At 51.1% G+C, this 25,234-nt stretch overlaps 11 protein-coding genes across 11 annotated transcripts, besides 1 other annotated feature; 4 read left to right on the top strand and 7 right to left on the bottom strand.

The window, feature by feature from the left end:
- Nucleotides 1–25,234: part of a sequence feature (contig 1.123 816..128436(-1)) that runs on past both edges of the window.
- On the bottom strand, nt 76–2,225 carry ANIA_10906 (fungal specific transcription factor domain-containing protein; the record flags this gene model as incomplete). Its single annotated transcript, XM_675386.2, has 4 exons — nt 1,596–2,225; nt 1,380–1,558; nt 806–1,321; nt 76–754 (listed from the first exon to the last, which is right to left on the bottom strand). The coding sequence occupies exons 1-4, from the start codon at nt 2,217–2,219 to the stop codon at nt 76–78; spliced, it is 1,998 nt and encodes a 665-aa protein (XP_680478.2). The 5' UTR covers nt 2,220–2,225.
- On the bottom strand, nt 3,289–4,694 carry ANIA_10912 (Zn(II)2Cys6 transcription factor domain-containing protein; the record flags this gene model as incomplete). The annotated part of the gene is made up of 2 exons (XM_050611910.1): nt 3,289–4,533; nt 4,593–4,694. 2 exons carry the CDS (start codon nt 4,692–4,694, stop codon nt 3,289–3,291), a joined length of 1,347 nt encoding a protein of 448 aa, XP_050467881.1.
- On the bottom strand, nt 5,289–5,882 carry ANIA_10907 (PLAC8 family protein; the record flags this gene model as incomplete). Its single annotated transcript, XM_675387.2, has 3 exons — nt 5,289–5,519; nt 5,592–5,689; nt 5,741–5,882. The coding sequence occupies 3 exons, from the start codon at nt 5,880–5,882 to the stop codon at nt 5,289–5,291; spliced, it is 471 nt and encodes a 156-aa protein (XP_680479.2).
- ANIA_07211 (EXPERA domain-containing protein) lies at nt 6,912–8,102 on the top strand (the record flags this gene model as incomplete). The annotated part of the gene is made up of 4 exons (XM_050611909.1): nt 6,912–7,162; nt 7,215–7,613; nt 7,852–7,868; nt 7,935–8,102. Exons 1-4 carry the CDS (start codon nt 6,964–6,966, stop codon nt 8,100–8,102), a joined length of 783 nt encoding a protein of 260 aa, XP_050467880.1. The 5' UTR covers nt 6,912–6,963.
- Nucleotides 9,026–9,491, top strand: ANIA_07212 (uncharacterized protein; the record flags this gene model as incomplete). The annotated part of the gene is made up of 2 exons (XM_675389.1): nt 9,026–9,303; nt 9,443–9,491. The coding sequence occupies 2 exons, from the start codon at nt 9,026–9,028 to the stop codon at nt 9,489–9,491; spliced, it is 327 nt and encodes a 108-aa protein (XP_680481.1).
- Nucleotides 9,919–11,640, top strand: ANIA_07213 (uncharacterized protein; the record flags this gene model as incomplete). The annotated part of the gene is made up of 2 exons (XM_675390.1): nt 9,919–10,848; nt 10,891–11,640. The coding sequence occupies 2 exons, from the start codon at nt 9,919–9,921 to the stop codon at nt 11,638–11,640; spliced, it is 1,680 nt and encodes a 559-aa protein (XP_680482.1).
- ANIA_07214 (uncharacterized protein) lies at nt 13,115–14,546 on the top strand. Its single transcript, XM_050611907.1, has one exon. The coding sequence runs from the start codon at nt 13,130–13,132 to the stop codon at nt 14,519–14,521; it is 1,392 nt and encodes a 463-aa protein (XP_050467879.1). The 5' UTR covers nt 13,115–13,129; the 3' UTR covers nt 14,522–14,546.
- Nucleotides 15,429–16,158, bottom strand: ANIA_07215 (uncharacterized protein; the record flags this gene model as incomplete). The annotated part of the gene is made up of 3 exons (XM_675392.1): nt 15,429–15,816; nt 15,975–16,050; nt 16,137–16,158. The coding sequence occupies 3 exons, from the start codon at nt 16,156–16,158 to the stop codon at nt 15,429–15,431; spliced, it is 486 nt and encodes a 161-aa protein (XP_680484.1).
- Nucleotides 17,698–19,771, bottom strand: ANIA_10908 (uncharacterized protein; the record flags this gene model as incomplete). Its single annotated transcript, XM_675393.2, has 8 exons — nt 17,698–17,843; nt 17,925–17,999; nt 18,216–18,313; nt 18,381–18,511; nt 18,546–18,857; nt 18,915–19,031; nt 19,092–19,170; nt 19,236–19,771. The coding sequence occupies 8 exons, from the start codon at nt 19,769–19,771 to the stop codon at nt 17,698–17,700; spliced, it is 1,494 nt and encodes a 497-aa protein (XP_680485.2).
- On the bottom strand, nt 20,070–21,469 carry ANIA_10913 (uncharacterized protein; the record flags this gene model as incomplete). Its single annotated transcript, XM_050611906.1, has 2 exons — nt 20,070–21,210; nt 21,261–21,469. The coding sequence occupies 2 exons, from the start codon at nt 21,467–21,469 to the stop codon at nt 20,070–20,072; spliced, it is 1,350 nt and encodes a 449-aa protein (XP_050467878.1).
- Nucleotides 21,704–23,431, bottom strand: ANIA_10914 (uncharacterized protein; the record flags this gene model as incomplete). Its single annotated transcript, XM_050611905.1, has 5 exons — nt 21,704–22,021; nt 22,068–22,199; nt 22,246–22,899; nt 23,071–23,280; nt 23,342–23,431. The coding sequence occupies 5 exons, from the start codon at nt 23,429–23,431 to the stop codon at nt 21,704–21,706; spliced, it is 1,404 nt and encodes a 467-aa protein (XP_050467877.1).

Below are 25,234 nucleotides of genomic sequence, written 5' to 3'. Positions count from 1 at the left end.
GGTATACCTAATCTGGGAGAGTATACGAAGTAGACAGGAAGGTGTTGGTCATTACTGCCTATGTACAGAAGATTCTCATGCCGGTGACGGCGAGAACCCAAAGCCAGCCGACTGGTCCTTCCAAGTCAGCTCGTCCACCCTCCCAACGCTCAAGGTCTCGTACTTTCGCAGCATATCATTGATGCCGGATGCGGCATGTGACTGCCATCGCCCGTCCAGACTGCCGATGTACTCCCCGTTATCAGCCAGTTTCTGCAGCCCTTCTGCGTAATGGTTCCACCGGTCTGGAATCTCGGGCGATGTATTCTTGAAGAACAGCTCATTCAGCTCGGGCGGCATATCCACCGAGCTCTCCCATTGGCCGCACTGCAGCCGGAATTTCACTGAATGTCGAAAGATGTGGAATAGATGCATGCCGACCTGGGATCGGGAGGCAATGATTGAAAATGTACTGGTCAGTAAAAGGAAGTCGTGGTCGAGGACGTTAAATGAGTTTTGTTCGAGAAAGGTGAAGAGGGCGAGCAGGATGGCGTACATGGCGAATTGGTGGGCGCGTTCCATTCCATACTCGGCTTTATGTAGTCGGGTCAGAGTGGCAATCTCACGGGCTGAGGCGAGCGCAATATCCAGGGCCTGGGCGTCGGCGACCTGCGTCGAAGGTTCTTGGTTTACCTCGCCCGTGATGGCGTTAAATGGTGGCTTGCCTTCGAACCAGTCGCAATATAGATTTATCAATAGGGCATGATACCGCATCCTAGACAACCGGTCAGTTCTTTTCCTCACGGAGAATTATCGCTGTACAAACCGTAGCAGGATGATATGCGGCGCCGGCCTCTCGGCCAGACTGAAGGTGGCCGGCAGGTTTTCCTCCCAGTGCCGTAGCTTATTGTAGAGCTCCCATTTCTGTTCAGCCGTGTTCCCCGCAGGGTCATCGGCTTTGGGGATGAGCGTGGAAGACATGTCCCTTGCGATGTAAGACAGCTTGCATGCTTCATCAAATGCCTGACTCAGCCACGATGGTCGGTCAGGCTTGTTCAATGGATACGCCACCCATTTGTCCGAAGGTTTTGAGGTCTCACGGTCAAGCCGTGGAATGCTGACGTCCTTTACAGCACTTTTTCGCAGGAAATTGGTGTGCACAATCGTATCGATCTGAAACAAACCCCATGCCGTTTGCTGGACCGATCTGATCATCTCTTCCGACATTTGCGAGTTGTTCAGATCGAGCTGCGGGCTGTTGATTATCCCCAGCGCCTCTGCCATCTCGACCGCCTGGTTGAGCATAATATACCCATGATCATCGTCCCCTACCATTGAATACCTGTCGAAACCATCAGTCACAGACAGGAACAAACCCACAACTGCTGGGCCGAGCCTACCTTTCATATAGCAGCAGTGTGGCTTGTATAGATGCCAGTCGGACGACCGATCCTTTTTCAAAGCGATTATTCTGCAGATGCCTCTCAGCCTCCGCTAGAAAATCCGTCCCTTTCGTCTTGACGTCGCCTGGTACCGCATAAGCCTCGGAGTAGTGCGAATAATGCTGGATTTCATTAGCCTGGTTCCAATCCATTGCTTGCATGCCCAAGACATACACAAGCATTTGCAAGAAGCGCATTGACGAGAAATGGGCTACAGAAATCACTCTGCATGTTCCCCTCGCGCATGTGCCTAATTAGAATGGCGGGATCGACAAAGGCGTAAAATGGATAGTCCCAAGTAAAATACAGCGAAACCAAATGCGACACCAATCCGTCATCATCTGTTACTGTCGTCCACGGCTTCGCGGGCACTTTTACGGGCGCGGAATCACACAGGTAATGGATATCCATAACCTTTGACCGAAATGGGGGCGCGCCGCTCTCCACCTCATATCCAGCGCGCAGCTTCGAGTCTCTGACATCCGTGGTCGAGGCTTGGTTCGGCATCGGGCCCCCCCTTAAGGTCTGGTCCAGCCAGCACCGTACCTCGGGGAATGTGGCCCCGTTGCGGATCAAATCGAGTAGTGGCTGGGACCCTGCTTCGTCAGTCGACTGAATGGTTCGAAAGATATCGGTCAGCAGCTTCTTGTGGTAGTCGTCTTCGCCTGATTCACCGTCAACTTGCGGCCCATGCTCGTTGATGCGCTGTCGACAGTTGCGGCACGGGGCATTCCCGGTGCAACGCTGGCCGTACTGATGATAAGTAATGCAAGAGGCTGGTTCGCCTGCTTGAAACATTGACATCATGCAATACTATCGCTTAGAAATCCAACCATGAGGGTAGTTAGTGCTAGGTTGGGTTTATAACGGAAGATCGTGGCCATCGAGGGTCGAGATTTGATTAAGTGACATCAAGCCCCGGTTTCGTTCCTGTCACGTGGTGGGGTCGTTCTATGACGAAAGACGCTACGGTCTGGCAATCCGCCAATCAACCGAGTCCATCATAATCCAGTTTCCTGAATCGTGTTTCGGATCTATAGTTTAAGGCGTAGTTCGTCGCCCAAACTTGTCACCAGCCGTATAATATATCCGGATCGTCCTGCACAGGACTTTACGCTGGGTTACACGTGACAAGGATCGTATGATCTTCGTATGCCCGCTCGCAAGAATTTTCAAGACTGTATGTTTCGAATGGGTAGCGAGCCAAGATAGGCTGCAAATTGGAATGCTCTAGAGTGGGTCAGTATGCGTTTGAATGAGTTGTGAGTTGTAGAACCTACCAGCAAACCGACGAAGCTTGATTGAAGCAACATGGGTAACAATGCCATTATACCTCTGCTTCCCCCGCCGCGTCACCCATGGCTCCCGCGATAAAGCTAATATTGGGACAGGCAGGTATGCGTAAGCAAAGCAGGCAGACTGACATGGTCCCAGCTAATGTAGCAGTTCAGCATCAGCCCCTGGCATTTAGAAGACCGGCATTCAGAAGACCAGCAATCTCATAGAGCCCCAGTTCATCCTAACTTGCACGGCGAGAAATCGGACAGCCGGAATACACTGGAATCCCAGGGCATTCACTTTTTCTGGTTCCGAGAATGTCGCTTCGCCGCCGCCTAGGACATAGCACGGCCCATCTGGATTTGTGTTGTTTTCCAATTATAACGTCATAATAGCAGCATAAGCCCGTTGTTGAAAAGGGGGCAACATGAGTTCGGGGTCTTAAAAAAGCGATGCTCTTCAGGGAGAAGCAGCTGTCGTTACTGTCAGACCGGGTCCTGACAGAAGCTGATTCGCAACCAAACTCCATAGGTAAATACAACTTTGTGGGGCTGCATATTTATCCATCACCGTGATGCGGGCCAGGTGTTCAATACGAGGGGCACTTCAAGACCTCCATTGGCCAGCGAATGAAAGGCTGGTGGGAAGACTCCAGGTTGTGCAATATCCCAATCAGTATATGTTCCGGCCAGTCGCGAAGGAACCATGCTGAGTCGAGTTCCTTGAGGAGCACGAGAAAGAAGGAAAACAAAACTAGTGAAACTGATTCTCTGCATTGCAATGCTGTGAGGAACGGGCTTGGTAAAGTATAAAGCCAGCCAAAGATCGTCGGCCAGAGGTCTAGCTCGTTTAACTTAGAATCGGGGCTGTATAAAGACTGATAAATGCACTGGAGGTGCTCAAATGCCTGGTGATAGCTTGCGGCATCACAGTTCGAGGGGACAGTGAGAAGTATCTGGCTGAGCTGTGACAGTTCACTGCTGTATTCATTGAGGACTGTGGGGTTTCTCGCCCAACTGTTGAGTTTGCCCTCCCCGTCTGAGGACGGCTCTTTGTGGTCCGCAGCATGCATCAGAGAGGCGTCAATGGCAAAGCTCGCGGTACAAGTCTCCAGGACTGTCCTTACGCCCATGAAGAGAGCCAGAGATCCTGCCTGGCCATCGTCCCGAAAGGCCAAGTACTCCAGCGGCTGCGGTCCCCTTGCAACCGAACACAGAAAGATGAGAAGCGCGGCCGCATAAAGTGCAAGACCATTTTCTTTTCCCAAAGACGGAATCTGCGCAGCAACTACACCAACAGCTAGAGAATAGTGCCGCTCACCTTCGGCGAGATAGTCGCCACTGTGCCCTGCTATCTGGCTCAGATGATCATCGCCCCCGTGGCGCGCGAGATGGAAGCTGGAAATTGCGAGCAGTAAGTGCAAGAGGTAATGGAACGAGAAGCCGAGTCGGGTGAATTGGCTAATTGCCATTCGATTTGAGCCGCCTAGATCTTTCGAGGAGATGAGATGATGGAATAACACCATGTCAGTGGCTGAGAAGTTGAACGGTTTGTTTGCCACAGCAGCACACGGCTCTGGTGCCGGTATCTGCAGCTCCACCTGCATTGGTGTGACATTGCGCCTAGCATGCCGTCGCTTTGGAGGCTTGAAGTGCGTCTGGTTGGAGGAAATAAAGGTATACGAATCGTCCGCCTGTTGCTCGGGTGCAGAATCACATGCATCTGATGGCTGACGGCATAGTTCGGCACCTCTTTCGTCTCCTGTAGCATTTTTATAGTCACAGTAAACAGAGTGTCGCAGGCAGTTGCTGCATTCAGGCTTTTTCTCGTCACACTGGTGTAGTATCGGTCAGTTCTATTTGCTGCTGCTTGGGCAGGAGTTGGCTGCGGAACCTTTATCCTGCGCCGCTTGCAATTCCCGCAACCAAGACGGGATTTTTTGTGAGACTTTCTGGACTGGCTCGCCGTATATGAGTTAACAAGCCTTGAGGCCATTTCCCTCAGAGATTAAATAGCGGCGGCATTCGTTGAAGATGCAAAACCTGGAAGCTTGTATGTGGAGATCTTATCCTAACGGGATTAGACTGACCCGGCACGGAACAGCATTATCCCGCCGGCAATGGTTCCCCCAATAAGAGGGTGGCCATGTGAGCATGTGATCTTTAGTTTTTGTGGAAGCATGAAGGAGTCTAGTATTCAGGGGTGCGGATGCACAAGGAAGCTAGGCTAAATACTAATGAGATGCTGACTAAGACTGTGCAGACCGGGCACCCCAAGGACAGGGGAGGAACCCATGCTCCGACAGTTTCTTCTCATTTGTATCCCCTCTATGTGCGCAGTCGGATATGATAGAATTCTAGCCTGTGATAAAATTAACTTTCATTCACTTACTATCTCTACAGAACTGTCTCGAAATATCTTACATTAGCTCACAGACTGTCTTTAGACTGCCTCCTAGAGACATATATTGTGGGGTTCGATACACGGAGCAGAACAATTTCTACGAATCTGCTTAAACAGTGGACATGCATAGGACACATAGAGGCGAACAGACAAGGAAATATACATAATGCACAGTATTCTCAATTTTCATGGATACGCCATCTGCGGCGTACCTTGATACCCCGTCAGCTCTGGCCTCGTGCGCAACTCCATCTCCTTCTCCTCCTGGACGAGGGTACAGCATCCGCACCAGAAGGTTGCGCAGCAGTCCCCACAGCAAGAGCCGCTGATACCGTGCCTTTCGCGCATCTCGCCACGTCGGATTGTTTGAATGATCCATTGGGACCAGCAGAGGGTGAGGCCGGTGAAGATCAGACACTGCGCAAACACTAGGTTAGCCGTATGAACTGACTACCTCTGCATTTTCTGGATAATGGCATCGTTGTTCACCTCGGAGTTGATGCTGCTGTAGCTCTTGAGAGTTGGGTCCTGGGCCCTGGCTTGAGTTCGTCCGAAGGTGAGGCAGGGAAGGCAGCACGTCAGGAAGCCTGGGTATCGGTCAACAGCAGCGGATTAGTGGGAAGGCAGCGCGAGCTTACACAACGAGCCTGGAGAACAGCAGTCCAAGAGCGAGTAATTCCAGTCCTTCTTGTAGGTAATATTCTTGGCCTCAGGCGAAGCATCCTGGTATAGCGGGGGGTTGATTGGCGTTGAGCGGTATGTTTTCTCGAAGGCAGCCATCGTGGTGTTTAGAGCTCTGAAGAATTTCCGAATAGGCGAGTAAAAGTAAGCGGCTCCGAAGTTGATGAGGTTCCGAGAGGAGAAGCAAAGATAAATCACCAGCAAGGACTATTTTTTCTGCAGCCGTGAAGCCACGGCTTGCTTTATATTTTCTACGGAGCGAGGCCCCATTCCTGAAGCCATACATGCAAAAGGCAGTTCGTATCCGTGTCTACGGCGGATTACCACATGCAGTTTAGGGCTAGGGGGACGGTGGGGACGACGATGATCTTTCGTGCCTTGGCGGCTTAGATGCTTTGCCAAGTGTGTGGGTATAGATCCACTCGGTACATCGACAGAGTCATTACTGCATCTGGGCATAGGGTTGAGGTTGGCTGCTGGGCTGAACGTTCAGCCAAATCTCTGTAAACTAGAGAAGGGCAACTTAACTGCAACTCTCAAGTCATGATGCTAGCATCCGGACGCAAAGTTAGGCTCTGCACGTACACTAGGAGCTCAAGAGTCAGCGCCTGGGAGCACTTTTAGAAGAATTAGAGGATGCCTCTGCCTCAATCTACCGGACGACAACCGGGGGTGTGGTTGGCGCTCTTGGATATCTGGATCGACTTAATGATTACGGAGCAGAACACCGGTTCAAAGATATATAAGTAGGTTGATGAAGACTCCTGCAAAGGAAAGGGGTACTTTTGATGATGCACACTGATCTGAAGGACATCTGACCCCAGAGGTGAGTTATCTGTGCTGCGGCGGCTTCTCGACACAATCAAGCACAGACAAGTAGAACGCCTCATTCTTGGTCTATTAGGCCATGAGACGTAACTAAGACCGTAGGAAAAACAGTTTTAACCCTCAGTAAGCCGTACGGCCAAAGTAAGACCGGTTCCCGCGGACACCGCGGGGGCCGTACGCGCATACTCTGCTTCCGAGTCGTATCACTTTCCCTAGGCTGCAGCAACCACCAGGAACATCCCCACAGAATAAATAGCTAGTCAGGTACCAGGGAGCCTGATAAGATATTCAAGTAAAAGAGTTATATTGTCTACTTATCGACGTGCTCGGACAGTAGTTGTCCACTGCCAAAATGACCACTCTCCACTCCTACTACCCCCTGGGCGTCGAAATCCCCCATTACATTGCCAATGAACTCAGTACTCCTACTCTGCTCGCCATATTTGGAACGGCCTGTACAATAGTGTTCTCTGTGACTACCTCTCTCGCCAAAAAAGCCAACTCGCAGATCTCAAATTCTGAGCTCTACAAGACTCTCTGGTTTGCCCTGTGTAGGTTCCTCACAGCTAAGCAGAAGCGCAACCCTAATAGAGAAAAAAACAGGCGGCTCTATTCATCTTGTCCTAGAAGGCTACTACGCCCTCAACTTCCTCACTCTCGCCTCGTCCAGCCACCCGCTCGCTCAGCTCTGGAAGGAATACGCCCTGTCGGACTCTCGCTATCTCACCCCGAACTCTTTCGTGATGTGCATGGAGTCCATCACCGCATTGTTCTGGGGCCCTCTTTCTTTCCTCCTAGCTGGATTTATAGCGACCAACCATCCGCTTCGGCATCCGCTGCAGATTATCATCTCGCTAGGCCAGCTCTACGGCGACGTGCTATACTACGGGACTTGTGCGTTTGAGTTCCTAGTCAACGGATTGGAGTTTTCCCGACCGGAGAGGTACTACTTCTGGGGATATTTCATGCTTCTAAATATGTTTTGGATTGTTATCCCGCTTGGTGAGTTGCTGGCTCCGCTCTTTTGGTGAGACAAATCCTGATGCTGGATAGTTCTCATTGTGGACAGTGTAAAGGCGTGTAAGAATGCTTTTGCCGAGATCAAAAGGATCAAGACAGGAGGAATAAATGGGCGCCTGAAAAAGACATCCTAGCTGGATTCTGTGATACAGTAGATCCGCTCGAGAAGCGAAGATCAGCCTAAAGCGAATACATAGTAGCATAAAGCGCTTTACCATAGAAGTCTTTTATTTTAAAGTACGTAGAGTGTCACTCCAGCTACGTAATTAATGAGAATCCGGTCCTTATTTACATTCCTTCAAGCTCGCAGTGCTCGCTCAGTTGGATGGCAAGCCGGAGCCTCCGCTCGCTGGGCATGGCATTGCCAGGGAGTCTGTTTTGTCTACGCTTTTGACCCCAGCTTATATGTCAGTTTGGTATACGGCGCTCAGGGACGTTGCTGTTTGCTTTGAATCCGCGCCGCCTATCTGAATCTGCCTGAAGCTTTGACCCTAACCGTGGCCGGATTTGACGCATCGTTCCCTAGCGTATTCGGGAGTAGATATGTCGACCAACGGCTCTATTTAATAAAGCATTGCTTAGTGTGGCCAAGCGCCTGAATCCACTTGACTTGAAACGCCAGACACGCGGTTGTACAACGTCTCTGGCGCAACACAGCCACTCAGGCGCCTGCCTGTATGCGAGGGCCGTTTATGAGGTCTGCACACCCGCAGCTGATCTGTCTTACTCATTCAAAACTCTACTGTCTCATCTTCATTCACCCTAGGGTACTCATAGGACCGCTTGAAAATGATCGAAGAAACAAAGCTGCCTATTCCCCCTCCCCGCGTCTACCCAGCACCGCCTCCGGCCTATAACGCTCATTATGCCTACGAGTCCCAGCAGCTGCCGCCGCAGAGAGCAAAGATACAAACGTGGAGCGATCCGAAGCGGGAATGGAGATACGGGTCTAGTATTACCTCGGATATGCCTTGGCCGGTTTTATTATCGGGGCGATTATTGGGATAATTATTGCCGTTATTCGTCGGCTTACTTGAATGGTTATGGCCTTCCCGAATACGTCGTCTTTCGAGTATACCTGTTGTCAGTTCAAGTTTCTTTATATATATATATATTCTCTCGTTGCTACTTCCTCACAGGTCTATAAAAACATTATAAGATAGGCACGTCTGCGGCCGGCCTGTGACTGTTGCCTTGCTTGATTGCATGTTTCTTTCTGCGTTTCTGCCAGCTGCTACTTCCTAATCCTTATAGCCCATGACCGCTTCCTAGCATGACTCTGCAGGCTCAATCACTAGTCATTAGTGTAGCCGCTGCAGGTTACAGGGTTTTCATAATCGTTCCAGGCTATCCTCAGACTGGCAAGTTTCAGGGGCAGAGAACACATCATCATAATGGGCCTTTTCAAAATCCTCGCACCATGCACCCCGGCCTTAGCTGCGGCTCCTGAGTTCCAGCAAGAGGATATCATCACCCGTGATGGCTGCATCTTGAGAGGCGGTGCCACCGGTTCCTACGCTGCCATGCAGCTGGTTGAACGAGGGCACTCAATGGCGGTCCTGGACGATCTCAGGCGCATGGGCGATGCCGGCACTTACCTGATTAACAAGAAGCCCGAGTACGTCGCATTCGATTCGCGTTGGCCGGCCTCGATCATGGCCCCCCAGAAGATGTGCGTGATGGTTTCTATCGGGAGCTCTACGCATTTTAGAACAGCGCAGCACATATTACATAGGATATGCCTTTTATACGGATTACACAGCTCAGCTCCACATATTATATAGGATATGCCTTTTATGCGGATTACACAGCTCAGCTTTGGAGCTATACCCGCTCCATCGTCGACGTGATGACGGCTGAGCTGGGTAGTTCGACTGGTCGGATTAGGAGATATGAAGCCACCTGTTGGTATGAAGGCACCAATCTTTGGGTCTCGAATATGAGTATCTTTTATGTAGCTGAGCTGAAGCTCTTCCCAAGTTTCCCATTTCTGAACCTAGTCCATTGTTTGTCTCGCATACTTTGAGTTCACTCTGTAAGTCACATAACAGAATAAAATAGAAAACTATATTTGCTTCTTCCAAGCAAACATTCTTAAAGGGCCAAGCCTGATTAAGGTTGAATTAAGATTATCCTTTTTTTCTCTTGGTGAATGAAGTACAGAGGCTGTAATGCCTCAGGCGTCAACAACAAAGGCATATAACATCTTCTCTAATTCTTGAATTTTCTGCTCTGCCATTCATAACTTGTCACACTGAGCTCTTCACATCCCTGCTGGGTGGCAATGATGGCTCTCTATCTTCACACCGCAGCTAGCTCAGGCGCGGCTTGTGATGGCCTTCAGGCGCCCTCGATCCCCGACGCCAGAGTGCTCTGGATCACTTCAAACACCGTCCAAAACTTCACCTACCCCCCCGTCACTGGACTTACCGGAGAGCCAATTGCTGGAGCCACAGGGGACTCTTCTCCGCTGACCTTTTGCAACGTCTCAATGGTTTTGACCCACCCAGGCGACAACGACACCGTCCTCGTCTCCGTCTGGCTGCCTCCCCATGACACCTGGAACACTCGCTACACTGCAACAGGAGGAGGCGGTCTTGGAGCCGGCTACGACTTCAACATGATCAGTCCCCTTGCTGCTGGATTTGCAGCCTCTGCCACTGACGCAGGACTTACCCTCAACAACACCATCATGGCCGACACGGGGCTCTGGGGACTCAAGGAGGACGGCACCGTCAACGAGCCCCTTTTCAAGAATCTCGGTTACCGCTCTATCCATGACATGGCCGTGGCTTCCAAAGACGTGATTAAGCAGTTCTACGGCGTCGAGCCCAAGTACTCGTACTGGGCCGGCTGCTCGCAGGGAGGACGCCAGGGCTACGCCGCTGCCGCGAAGTATCCTACCGACTTTGACGGGATCCTTGCCGTCGCTCCAGGACTGGGCTTTGGCCACGTTGGACTTGCAGCTTTCTGGCCTGTTGTTGTGATGTACAATGAGGGTGAGTACGTCCCCTCATGCATTTTCGACAAGTTCGAAGCGGCGCTTCTTGAATCCTGCGATCCGGATGATGGCCTCGTAGACGGTCTCATTACCGATTACGACCTCCTCATATCCTGTCCACGCTCGTTCAATACTTCTGCTCTTATAGGGCAAACCGTCACTTGCCGTGAAGCTGGGAATACCAACTTCACGATCACCGAGCGCCAGGCGATCATTGTAAGTAAGATCCTCAACGGGCCGAGCCACAATGGGAAACAGTACTGGTTTGGGACGGTCCCTGGTGCAACCTTCTCCGGTATTGCAGAGACTGTTTTCGACAATGCCACTGGCAGGTGGCTCCCCAAACCCTTTGCTCCTGCGGCCGGGTGGCTCACGAACATCATTGCTCCGCAGATGGGAATAGAGGCAAAGCTCCAGCACCTCTATCGCGATACCGGCATCCTCACCCTGACATACAACCAATACTTTGTCGCCTTCAACATATCCCTCGCCCTATCGTCTCCTTTCCTCAGTGACTCCTACCTTAACTTCCGTTCCTTTCAGAAGAGCGGCGGGAAGCTCCTCACCTGGGTCGGACTCGCCGACCAGTTCGTCCACCCTGCACACCTCTTCGACTTCCACGCCTCAGTCACCAAGACCATATCGCCTGGAAATTCCTCAAACATAGAAGACTTCTACCGCATATTCACGGCACCCGGTGTCCGCCACTGTGCCGGCGGCCTCGGCCCGCAACCGGTCAGCCCAATGGGTGCACTTATAGAGTGGGTGGAGCAGGGGAAGGCACCGGACACTCTGTCGGCAAAGGCAGACAGTAGCACTGCCCGGGAGATTGTGCGAGACCTGTGCCTCTACCCCAAGAAGTCGGTTTATAAGCATGGCGAGCTGGCGCAGCATGACGGTTTTGAGTGTCAAGAGCCTGAGGGGAGACTACAGAGGCCGAACGAGGACGAGGACGAAGATGACGACTATGAGTCTGATAAAACGATTATTGGCGACGACGATGAATAAGGAGAACACGACGTGTCAATTGAATTTGGGTGACGACGGTCACTGGTCTCTGTGCTGGACTTGGTGGGTAACGGCGGTTAGATCACCGTCATGGCCTTGACAGAACTTCTACTGTATGAGCCTTCTGTACCCTAGTTTGAGACTCTTCGTATGGCTTGGTATCACTATGTAGATCTGATTGTTCACGGCAAAATGATGCACTCTAGTCAGACTAGATCCAGTCTCTGCAAACTTGTTACTCTGCGCTCCCAGTTGCCTGACCTCAAGAGAAATATGAGTTCTCACGCCTTGTGATTCGGGATGCTAGGGTATTCTCAATGTCATCACCTGTTCTCCTTGGTCCAAGTGATGCCCCTTCTCCCTCTCTTCTCTGTTACCGTGCGCTGCCTTTATGCCCAGTACTTCTAGGCACCGCCAGGTTCCTACTCAAATTATTGTTTCTCTCAACAACAAAGAATATACTTCGCTCAATAAGATAGCTAACGTTCGCCCGGATGTAAATTTGCTCTCCTATTTTTCTTTACTTTCTCGTCTCTCCTCTTTCACGAGCGGCAAGCTGGCTGGCACGCACAGTCAATATATTGCTTGGCTAACACAGACTATCCGCGTGCACTCAAGAAGATCTAACCCTATAACTGACTGGTGCATGATAGCTGCAGTCTCGGTAAGTCAGGAGAGTATACGCCATCGCTAGACCGTATCGTGATTTCCGCTGCTCTTTAAAGTGCCGAACTCCCCTGTTGCCTAAGAGCCGATGTGCCTTAAATATCCAAGGTACCCATGCAGCAACAACAACAAACAGCGAGAAAAAAAAGGAGAAAAAAATAAAAACTTTGGACTACGGCTGCCTTGGTTGCTATTACAATGTATATCGGTCAGCCTCACTCCTGACAAGATGGTAGCGGCCTTCGTCCTCCCCCGTCCCAGGCCTAGACCAGTAGACATGCATTATGAGACGTTGAATTGACTTTGAGACTGCTTGAGACAGGGTATGGGCGCTTTTAGGATGTGCAGTTATTCTACCCTGAATATACAATGCCCTTTTTATCATGTCTTTGGGCCTGAACTGGTCCTCCCTTGCTTGCATCTTCATTCGCATCATCTTATCGAATGTCTTGCAGACAACGCTGTCTGTTCCAATCTCATACAGCCCATTATGTACGACAAATGATCCATGAACGTGAACGACATTAGCCCTTGCCAGGCGCGACGCCGAGAGCGTCAGGCACAGGCGCAGCGATCTGGCTGGCCCACACACTATCGATTCCCTCGACGATCGCTGCTCTTGGAATGCAAATTGGCTGATCCCCAGGCGACGACTCCACCGGTGTCGGCAAATGGGAGCCGCTGATACTTGCGCCAGAAGGAACCCAAAATCGACGGTATGCCCCAAAGAGAACCCCCCGAAATTTAAAGACCCCCAAAAAATTCTTAAGGGCGATGGACTCGCACTCTGTGAGCCCGACAGTGCACACGCATACCCTCCGCCATGCGTCTCGGCGCCCTTCTCTCCGTGACGCTGCTGAGCACGGCCGCAACCGCAGCTTTCAATGCCCAAGACACGATCGACCGCGATGTGGTGATCCTCGGCGGGGGCGCAACGGGCACCTTTGCGGCTGTCCAGCTCCGCGAACAGGGCTACACTGTCGCCCTTGTTGAGCAAAAAAGTAAGCTGGGCGGCCACGCGGAGACGCTCTACCTGCCCAGTGGGGATTATGTCAACTACGGGGTCGAGGGGTACTTCAATAACAAGATCACCAAGGACTTCTTCGCGCAGCTAGATGTGGACTACGAACCTCTCCTGCCAGGCGCCATTCTGACCCAGCACGTCAATTTTCGGACCGGCGAGCGCGTCCTGCCTGGTAACGAGCTGCTTACCACCACGGCCGCAGCATTGCTGTACCGCGGCGCGATCGAGCAGTTCAATTATCTGGCGCAAGGGCTGTATGATCTGCCCGAGGAGGTCCCTGAGATCCTGCTGCGCCCGTTTCGGGAATTTGTTGACAAGTACGCGCTATGGGGCGCAGTTGACCTAATATTTACCTTCGCGGAGAATGTAGGCAACATGCTCGACAGGCCCACCCTCTATGTGATTCAGTACTTTGGCATTCCGCACATCGACGCCCTCCTCAACGGCGGGTACATCCGCCCCAAAAATGGGACGGACGTACTTTTCAACAAGGCTGCGAACTACATTGACGAGGTAAACAACATCTTCTACGACTCGATGGCCGTCCGGACCACCCGCGACGAAACCGGGGTCGAGGTGGTCATCCAGAACGCGCGGACCGGCGCGCAGAAACTGATTCGCGCAAAGAAACTCCTTATCGCGTTCCCACCTGTGCTGGAGAAGCTGGCCGGCTTCGACCTCACCGAACAAGAGTCTGCCCTGTTCTCCAAATGGACATACGTGAACTACTATGCCGCCGTCCTAACCAACACTGCCGTCCCCAATGACTTCAACATCCTCAACACCGATCCCACCAATCAACCCGGCAGCCTGCCAACAACCCCTTTCAACTGGGCGCTCGAGTACTCCGGCGTCCCGGGCTACTTCATGAACAAGATCATCGGCGACGCAAACCTGACTGAGGCCGAGGCGCGGGCCCTGATCATTGACGACCTAAAGCGGATGAGCTCTGCCGGGACCTTCGGGATCAAGGACGGCCAGGAGCCGGAGATTGCAGCATTTGCGTCGCACTCGCCCGAGACATTGATGGTTTCGGTAGAAGATGTCAAAGGGGGATTCTATAAGAAGCTTTATGGGCTGCAGGGCCAGGCTAGTACGTTCTACACGGGGTATACGTTTTGTACAGATTACTCGACTATGTTGTGGAACTACACGAACACTATTGTAGATAGGATCGTGCAAGAGCTTTAATAAGATAACTTAGTATATCGGATGCCATATAGTTGCCAAAATTCTAGAGTGCAAGTGGGCTATGAATGTTTTATCTCCCATACCAGCATTCCACTGGACGCCTGGATTAACTGCTGTGATGAAGCGTATATATGCGTAAATGAACCATATTACCTGGTAAGAATCGTAATCAGTGTATTCTACTCTTGTTCTCGCAGTTGAATAGCACTTGTCGGCAAGTGGTTACTCGCGCCAGCTGAAGGAGCGATCTTTGGATTGCTTTTTCCCAGTTACATATAGCTCTATTTTAGAAATTGAGGGAAGTTGATATTAGAGAATGAACTCTGCTCACTTTACTATTCGTCCATAGCCTGGAGTCAATACGAGAGATTATTATATTGGTCTCTTCTTCTCCAACCGGAGGGTCAAGACCCTTTGCCGGGCTTGCTGCTCTTATTGTTCAATGCTGAAGTAGATAAGGAATAACCCTTACCTGGCTTATCTATCTTAGTTGTTAGGTAATGAGGACAAGGTATTGATAAGTGGACGAGCATTTCATTCGTATAGCGTCTGCCTTGGAATTTGACCAATACAACCAACTTAGGCATTACGCGAGGTCGATGCTCCATAGACCACGGAGCAGTCGGCACAAGCATGACTGCTCCAGAGGCAGACTGACTCAAAGGAAATTAGGCTTTTCATTTTTATAATACGTAGTCAAAAGAGCACTTGAAAATTACGAAAAGACCATAGTAGGCAATTCCATCCATCATATAAACAACTTCTACCAGCAGCAATTAAAGGAGAGACTATATAAGATATATAAAGAAATTAACACCATCTGGATAAGACGGGCGGCCAACCCATGAAGGAACGACAACCAGGAATTTGTCGAAATATCAGAACTGATTAACAGTACAACCCCCATTTAAACGCAGTTGATCTTCAGACTCTCCGGCTTCGCAACTCCCTGAGGGAACTTGGCGTAGTTCTTCCGGCCATCAACCGTGACAAGAGTCACAGGCGCGTTGTCAGACACGCGGTTGCCCGAGACAACGCACTTCGCCCCCTCAACGACTCCCGCCGTGATCATGACGCTGTCAACGCGGAAGGTCGGGCTGTACAGGTCTGGGTAGCGAGGTGGGATGGCGACGTCGACGCCGTCAGTGGGGATATCGGATGACTGGCCGTGGCCGCTGTTTTCGTTGGTGAGGGTCACGGTGCGTGTGTTGGCTGCCTGGCGGATCTCGATAGGGTTGGCGAGGGTGGAGGTTGCCAGGAGGGCAAAGAGGGCGGTGGTGGTGAAGAACCTCATTCTGTTTTGAGGGTCGGTAGTGATGAATTTGGATTAAAGATAGAGTATAAGAGGCGGTTTTAGCTTCTTGGACTGGGAGTGGATGCTTTGTTGGAAGTGATGTTGTTCTGATGATGGAGAGAAAGAGGATGCTGGACTGGAGAGGAGTGCTCTTTATACCTTTCCTGAAGGCAGGCAGTGCCCTTATGCCTCGCCACGGATTGCCTTGATGCGGCTTTGATCATAGAGTCACGGCCTAAATGAGACAATATTCAACGTAGTCTCATCCTGCACGGCCGAAGGATCAGAAACATGGCATATAGTATGCTGCTTACTACGTACCGCAATAGTACAACAGTACCATGGAGAATCAGCATGTCATAAGCCTATCACCAGATGCGGCTAGAATTCTCCACGCCAATAATTGCCTGATCCCAGCGTCGGTTCGAGTTCATATTCAGCCTCGATCGTGGACCATGCATATCGTTCTACATCACCCGACTTGGAGTAGACGTGGGCAAAACAGGGAGAGCCATAGTTTCGACCTTTGGCACTGCCTAAATGCAAGTATGTCATGTGGTTTTACCTAAGAATAACCGAGTTCACTTTCGTTCTCCAGCATGTCCGCCCCAGCTCGTACGGCTCTGCCATGTCTCACTTGATCGGGACTATAAGCTGGGCCTGATCTGACCGATTATACCCAGACCAGCCACAATAACTGCTAGTGAAATGGCAGTACAGTCCACCATGGAGATTTCTGAATAGGGAGGGAAAATTTCTACCTTCTACAATAACATAATCAGCATCCACGGAACCCACCATGATAGTATTGCCACGACAATAGACTCCATACCCGGCCTTGCGAGATCCCTCATGAACTGTTCTTTATATAGCTAAGACATCCACTCATCCCACTCCTGTCAACTTCCTGCCTGCCTATACGGAGAACCGGAATACGAGGGCCTTCGGGTACCGAGCGCCTGGTCCAGGACCGCAACACGAACGCCCAGACCAAAGTCTTCTTCAACAGGGATGATCGGCGCAGCACTGCCGTCGATTCCGAGCCTTCCCCAGGTTCAGCTGGCTTGGCTGACGCATAGACAGACCTTTGTTAGTCTGGTCTTGGAACCCTGGGCTTCGGCAATCTTCCATGCTCAGCCTCGCGACCAGGAACGGCTTTAGGCGTCCCATTGGTCAGCGGAACCTTCAAGCGACTGGCGGGGGCTCCGCAGCTGGGTTGCGTCTGGGGTAGGTAAGCCTGATTCCTACAAATAGGCATCTTTTTTTAGAGAGGGCTGAGTACGGAGTATAAGGTAGGGGTCATTTGATATATACCAAGGTCGGGGCAGCGGCACTAGCCCGGGCTGTATGCTAGGTCGGTAAGTAAGACAAGGTAGCGTTTTTGTACTCGATGCCTGTCAGATTAGGTTAACGGAAATTTCGAGACTGCGGTTCGATGCTCGATCAACTCTGCAATTGGATTCGATCGCTGCCGTCCTACCCTCCATGCGTCGTTGCACGTGCGCACATGACTGGTAGAGCCCTATTAACACCACTGAGATCGTAGTCCGCGACAATAACTACCGAGCTTTGATATGATTTAATCGACTATTAATATTTTGGTCTACCATATCGGTGAATCGTAAGACTCACAAGACGTTGACGGTAGGTATTTTTTCTTTGACGCGAACCCCAGGCAATAACGGGCAACAACACGCGATCAAGAGTGCTTATGGAATATGGCAGCTATGTACGGTATGAGAAATTGCTGGCATACATCAGCCAGTTGGAAAGTGCTCTTCATTTTACAGTGACCATCAAACTAAAGTGCGCAGAGGCGAGCCCCTAGAGTCTGCGGCCGAACGCCCAGACAGCAGATTGGTAAATTAAACTGATAGCTTCACTACATGTTGTAGACATGAAGCTGAAGAGAATCTGGGATAGTGTACCCGATATACACATCTCCTCTGCAGTGTCTATCCCAGTCTTCTGCCGAGCCAAGCACAGCCCCCGGCCGGTTGTCGACTGCCAGATTGACAAGCGTGGTTTCTGTTGGTGCTCGTTAATAGATTTTGTCTAATAGGATATGCTCCGGTCGTCACCCGCGAGAGCAGTTGGGAATCAACTAACCATTAAAGGTAAACAACGGCCATCCGTAATCTTCCAACCCAGTGTGACGGTTCTGAGCGAAGGCGACCCATGCGCCTGCGATTATAACGAGGTAATTAGCGACAACCATTTATCCGAAAAGCCATGGAGAGAATTTCAACGTACTCTGAACGTATTTACTGACGTCCACCTCCCGTAAGCTCGGCGGCTGCGGTATAGTTGTCATATTATATGTGCCGAAGAGTATAGGAAGCTCGGCTTCAACCCAACACCCGGTTAGAAGCAGTCGAAAGCAAACTTGAGATCACATACCACTATGATAAGCACCTAGCCAAGGTTTGGGACTGAGATTGGTAAAGTTGCCGTGGTAGACGTACCGCCATGTAGGAATATGCTGTCGCAGTCGAGTTCTGATTACTCGTAAGCTTCTGGATAGAACAATTTTGAACTATCGAATAGACAGATATAGATACGTACTTTACGGCTTGATAGGCTGGACAACTGAAACTTCCGAATAGGTCTTCAGTCACTGCCGTCTCGTTGATGGAGCTCTGGCTGAGGGGGAAGCCGGCCGAAAATTCGCGGGCGTTTATTCCTGCTAGAGTAGGCTGTCGTAGCTCGTTAGCCATCCTCAAACTATACCTGGCAACGGGTTAATGGGGTACGAATACGAACAAGACGCGCCAGCCCTCCAGCTTTTGCTCTAGCAATATAGTCCGAAAAAACAGTCCGGTTGTCGGCCACCGGCGTGAATGTGTAGCTCCCGTTGCCCAGAACTTCTAGAATTCGGGAAAATGAGACACTCCGCATGCATGCCAGAGACCCATCTCCTGCGCTACATCCCACAGCAGTCGACAGGCGGTTCCAGTTGGCATGGGCCGTGTCTGCGTTGTTGAACAGAGAGACGGTGCCGGACTGGAGTACAAATCCGCTTACGAGAGGGTCCTCTGGATACTATAGTACGGTTAGCTGTTACTCGAGCCATCTCAGAGAGAGATGAAAGTCACATACAGCGTAAGCATAAGCATCAACCGAAGCACCACCGGCAGACTGGCCGAAAAGGAGGATTCTGTCCGGATCACCGCCAAAATTGGCGATATTTTGGTGTACCCATTGAACTGCTAGTCTCTGGTCTTGTGAGAATCCATCCCTGTCTGATAATCGGTACTAGGTATGGCTGACACGTACCTGATCTAACAGCCCTAGGTTTTGCTCTGCCGGATCTAACCCAGGTGCATTTGGATATCCGAAGACATTGAGCCGGTAGCTGATCCATTAGCACCACAACCAAACCGATCACGAGCATCGGAAGGAGATTTTTGACGAGCTCACTTGAACGTGACAACAACAACGTCTTCGCTGCTTGCTAAATCCACCCCATCATAGAAACCCACAGACCCGGCCCCCTCACCGAATCCACCTCCATGAATAAAGAGCATAACCGCCTTCCCCTTTCTCCCAGCCCCGCTTTTCTTTGTTTGGTGTTCCGCCGGCGTCCAGATGTTGACAAAAAGACATTCCTCGCTCATATCCTCGACATTCCGAATTCGATAAGGAAGAACATTCCAGATAGACTCATTGTCATAGTTGTAGACCTGTGGACATGGAGCACCAAAGCTCGACGCGTTGATTGGGTGCTGGGAAGGGGCTCTTGGTTGCGGCGGTGCGAAGCGCAGGTCTCCTGTTGCGGGTTCAGCGTAAGGGATTCCTAGAAATGCTCGCACTTTGTGGGCTGTGTCGTTGTATATGCCGTGCACTATACCGCTCGATGTGGCAACAATGAGGTCTGATGGAGTTTGGGGATGGGTTGAGACCGCGGTTGCCAGAGCTGCTACAGGAAGCAGACTTAGAAAAGTTTCAAATAACATCTTGAGCCAGTGTCAATTGTATGCTAAGCTATTGGTGGGAAGCCTGGGAAACTTGTATGCTTTTATGGCAGTGGAACCCCGCTTCCCCAGATTAACCGGTGGGCAGGCGTCACCGGTGGAGCTTCAGGCTAGGGCTGCACATCAATTGCCGAAAATGGGATGGGAAGTTCCGATGGGGGAGTTTGGAAGGCATTCAAAGGGCATTCGGAGGTAGATGTGGAGCGAGATTTTTAGGCTAAATAGAGCCAAGTTTCTTGCAGCACTCGACATGGTGATGCAGTATCAGAGAAAGTACGTACTATGCAGAAACAAGCTCCCGGAAGTCTTCCAGGAAGTCCCCAACGACACCCTTCAACTGCTCCACCTCCTCTACGCCAGTTCCCAAGATCAGGCTGATCATTCCCCGACGAGCGATCCAGAACCCGCGCTCGATCAGGTAGAACCAGAGGAGGTCTCGCAGGGCTTCCTCTACGCTGCCTGAGTTGACCTCTAGATCGCTTGTTCTCGCAACGACTCTCGATCCGCTCGCCCGAACAAAGTGGATATTCATCACTGCACCCAACCCGGTTACAACCATTTTCGTGCCCTTTGCTAGCTCCTGCAAGCCACTGCGGAGTTCGTCGCCAAGGTTGTTCAGGCTAGTACATGCTTCGGGGGTGTACACCGAGGTCAGACCCTTGCACCCAACGTTCATAGCAAGTGTGCTGTTATTGAATGTCCCGGAATGGTGGATGATCGATGTGCGCGGATCATAAACCGACATCAGGTCTCGTCGCCCACCGAACGCACCGATACTCAGGCCCCCGCCAATCCATTTCCCAAAAGTGGTCAAATCTGGTTTGAGGGGGGTGCCGTGGTCCGGATGCAGCAGGATAGATTGTAGTCCGCCCGGCGCCAAACGCGAAGTCATGACCTCGTCAAGTATGAAGATAATGCCATTCTCTCTTGCAGCATCTTGTATAGCATGGAGGAAACCGGCAGATCCCGGTATACACCCGCCAGCGCCTTGCACCCCCTCAACCACAACCGCGGCGGCAATGTCCTTGTTTTCGGTAATCAATTGCACTGCCCCATCGATGTCATTGTATTGCCCAAGAATCCAGTCGTCCTTGTCCACATTATTCGGCGCAATGCCGTGGGAAAATGACAATACACCGCCGTGATATGCACCTTCAAAAACAATAACTTTCGTACGGTTGGTGGATTGCCGTGCTACGCTCAAAGCGTAGAGATTAGCTTCCGTACCCGAGGTACAGAAGCGAATGTGGTCAATGGAGGCGAATCGGTCGCATAGTGCTTCGGCGAAATGAGCCTCTGCTGAAGTTGAAGAACCGAGGTTCATCCCAATACTTTTCATGGTCGAATCCACAGTCTCCATAATCACCGGGTGGGAATGGCCATAGAGGCAGGCGGTCATATCGCCCATACAGTCGATGTACCTGGCCTGACTTAGCAGAGTTGGACTGGAGGCGGTCGAGAAATCACTTACTCATATCCGTCCACATCAACCAATCGATTACCTTTGCCAGCTTGCATGCATAGTGGGAAAGGCGTTGCGTGCAGCACCGATCGGGTATTTCCACCCGGGAGGTGCGATGTAGCGCGCTGATGCTGGGCCTTCGACCTTGGGCGACTAGTTTCGTACCGCTGCTGCGCAAAGCGGAGATAGTCGTCTGCTTTTTGGGTCAGTGAAGTCATTGTTATTGGGAAACGACCTTAAACTGAAGGGGGACGATAGAGAACGAAAGTCTGTGGAGTGTGAGACCAAGGAGGGGCACAGTTGGAGGCAAGAGCGGGGCAACTTGCGAAGGCGAGATAGGCTACATGTGAGCCCAACAGCCTTATCTAGACCTGCTCTGGCGTCGGTCAGGGAGTACACGCCGTGGTCGATGCGCATCATATTCCCTGCCCGGATACGGCTCGGTACGTTGATCAGGAACGGGTGCCACCTGCCACCCCTAACGGACCTGCCAGCCCGGGGTTAAGAGTGTGGCGGGTTTCCAGTATTCTTCGCCACCAAGGTGGGATCTTCACTCGGGTATCTTGTCTGTTGCCTTCCAAATGCTCATCATACCGATGTTTTTCGAAACTCCACCATAGCGCCCATCCCGCCAGCGTCAGGGCAGTGAGAGGGGCTGCAACTGTCCAATAAATCCAGAACTGGGGTGAAATGGTAGAACCACCCGAGCCTGGGCCCTCAGAACCGGATGCTCCGTCTTCCCAATTGAACATGTTCATCGAGAATAGCGACTGCAGGGAATCAGTATAGAGACAGTGGAGTGAAATGGGGACGTACCGCAACGTAAGAACCAGGAAGGAATATCGTCGTGATAAAAGCCAGTATCTTCATTGAAGTGCTATCCCGCCCTGCTGTCGCAGCAAGGCGCGCGCTCAGCCGATTGTCCGTCTGGGCGACGAAACTATACAGCTGCAACAGGTCAGTTATGCACTTGATATATCATTAAACAACCTACCACATTCAGCTGCAGTTCCAATCGTTTCTGAAGCCCCAAAACATTGTCCTCAAGTGACTTGGCCAAAGTGATGTTGTGATCCAGTACACCCAGAATTTCCTCATTCGCTTCTGGTCTTAGTGCTGGTGTGTAGGCTGCTAACTCGGTCACGATCTTCTCAAGCAACGCCGACGCCTCATAGTTCCATTTTGGATTACGCGCAGTGAAACCCACTCTGGTGAGCTGCGTATTGATAGTCACAGTGAGATGTTCAGATTGAACTCTCGCGACTGGCCCATCTTTTATCGCGTTTATACTGCGAGGCCTAGCGTCGAAATTTCTTCGGCCTACTCGTGTCACTCCAAGTTGGGCCTCGATACCCATGACAATTGGGGTTAGGTCCCTGTTGCAATGATGTTGCAATCTCCTGAGGTGATGGCTAAGCACAATGCATGGCAGCATGAGGGGATGATCCCACAGCGTTGGCGATGACATAAGATACTCGCGAACAACGTCACAGGGCGACAATGGTGCTAAAGGCAGCGAAGACCTATTGAAGATAGTACTTGCCGTGTCAACAATAGACTCGCCAGCTAGTAGAGCTGTGGTCCAATGTGAACTCATATCGTACGTTAGCGACAGCATGTAATTACCAATCTCATACTTTTGCGGAGCCTTCAAAATAATTGCTTAATTCATTAGTGGCCGAGTCTTAAAGTGGGAAAAAAATGACAAACATATTCTCTTCCCTCCATGTCTTCCACTATTAAAATGTCTAGAAAACGTTCCCGTGGCGACTTCCAAGGCGGGCAATGTGGCCGGGTGAAGATGGAGTCTGGATTCTACCAGGCCGAAAGTCTCAGGGGACATGCCTACGCTGATCTTTGGAAATAGATGGTAGTTGCATGCTAATAAACGAATCCCTCCGTGAGATCCATTTCCAACCTCGGCCGGCGGGACTGGAGGTGAGAACTCCCCGCGCTGATTTAGCCATTCCTCGACTTGAAAGTCCTCTAGAAGACCATCTCGAATATTCCAACGGGTAGGTGATTCAACCTAGTGCAAGATAAGCCAATCTGAACGGCACAGGATGGATTGTAGGTGGCGTTTGACGAACCTCAGGATATCTCCAAGTCTCGAGGTAGTAAATTCGCCTGGGGTTCCATTCGATTCCCAAAGCTGCCAGCTCACGGTTGATTTGAAACATTTCCAGAGCGCGCAGTAGAGCTGAGGTTGAAGCTGACACGCGAAGCCATTCTGGTGTCCGTTCACACAGCCCGTGTCCGCTACCACTATACCCTATCGAGTATGGTCTGATGCAAGTGCTGGCTTAGCGCTGTTTCTTCAGACACCCTCATGCTTTATTGACCATGTAGACAATCTGGAATGAATGCGCCTGCACTCTTCCGTGCCCTAATAACCGATATCTCGCATCAGCCCATTCAGTAGCACTTCCCTGTCGAGGACTTCCCTGTCAAAATGCTTGGCAGGAGTATCGATGGCTCTAGTCACAAAATCACCGGTCGGTGGCCGACAAATTCCAGCCCAGAACCAATCACTGCTCAACTGCTTATTGACTAAAGGACTGGAGCAGCTTCTTTTGAGTGATGACTTGGTAGGCCAAAGTTGGGCGACACCGTGAGATTTGGAACGAGAAGGTTTGGACATCTTCAAGCATATCACTGCCCACAAACACCTCCAATGATCTTCCTCTCACATCCTCCATAAGCCTCCCTCGCCTCTTGCGGTCCACCCTGAGTATGACGAGCGCTACTGAGCAGTTCCCGGATTCGTCAACTGTGTCTTAGCTGGCGCATCGAGTGATCTTCCCACATTAATTGGCGTCGACGTCGGGCTTGTTCCTCAGCGCCACCCGTACGTAGGTTTCCGTAAGTCTTCGGTGGGTCGGCGGGCCATTGACCGCACCACTTCTGGCTGACCTGGCTCAAATCAGCAGATGTAGTTATCAATTCGGGTAGTCGGTGCGTCGTCTCATGGTTTCTTGATTATCGCGGTCTGGTGACTATGTTTTGAGCGAGATTGTGTTAGTAGAAGTTATTGAAAAACACTGGCTTGGTACGGGCTAGCTAAACTCACCGACGAACATAATCACAGTAACGAATTCAAGATCTCTGTCGGGCAGAGTGTGAACAGATTGTAGTGCTCAGTGAGTCCATCCAGCAGCCAAGACAAGATGAGCTGCTGTCAATGGTTCGCGAGTGAACGAATGTCACAGAAGACGCACGCGTCGAGAGCTGGGATCGGGGCACCAAGGTACTCACTCGTCTAGGATTACTTCCCACTCGCAAAATCCTTCCTCATCCTGGTTTCTCCTCAACCCTCTTGATCTCCATCGCCTGTCGTTCAACCCAGCTTTCATCGATCGATCCCCTGAGTGTAAGAAGAGCAAGTCTCACCCAAGCCATCTCTCAACGACTGCCTCCGCTCTGGGCTGTCTGTCATCGGCAGTCTCCAAAATATTCGAAGAGTTATTAGAAGAATGAGTCACTTGGTCACTGTTCATTCAAACACTATAAAACCCTCATATCAGGCTGTCTGGTAGTCTGAGTAACTGCTGTGTTTACAAGGGCATGCCTTGTGTTAATTCAGAACCCCCTCATCGAACCCTGAGACTCATCACTGAACGCGCCTCACTAGTCGAAAATAATCGTCTTTGATCGATCACCTACTCAAAGCGATCTGGAATCGAAGGGACTAAGTTAGTGATCCGTCGATCGACTCCAGGTTCCACTGCTTCACCTACTACTGTTTGACCTACTCCCGACGTCGTCCACTCGAATCCTCGCAGTCGAACAGTCAGCCTCAGCCAGAACTGAATCGATAATCCGTCCTACAACGGACTTTCTCTGCTAATTTATAACGATGTCGTTCTCGACTAAAGGCTACCAAACGGAGCTCACTCCGACTCTTGCCCTACGCCGACATCCTCAAAGCAACTATCCGTGAATCTGCGGTATGCTGTCACGCTCATTATGTCCCAACGCAGCGA

The sequence above is a fragment of the Aspergillus nidulans genome, chromosome IV (assembly GCF_000011425.1).
Source record: "Aspergillus nidulans FGSC A4 chromosome IV".
Taxonomy (NCBI): domain Eukaryota; kingdom Fungi; phylum Ascomycota; class Eurotiomycetes; order Eurotiales; family Aspergillaceae; genus Aspergillus; species Aspergillus nidulans.
Note: the sequence above shows the minus strand (reverse complement) of the source record. Positions and strands in the feature narration are given on the sequence as shown.

What these genes read in the sequence shown, in the direction of transcription:
- ANIA_07214 (XM_050611907.1), top strand. Translation starts at nt 13,130, where the DNA reads ATGCGTCTCGGCGCCCTTCTCTCCGTGACGCTGCTGAGCACGGCCGCA.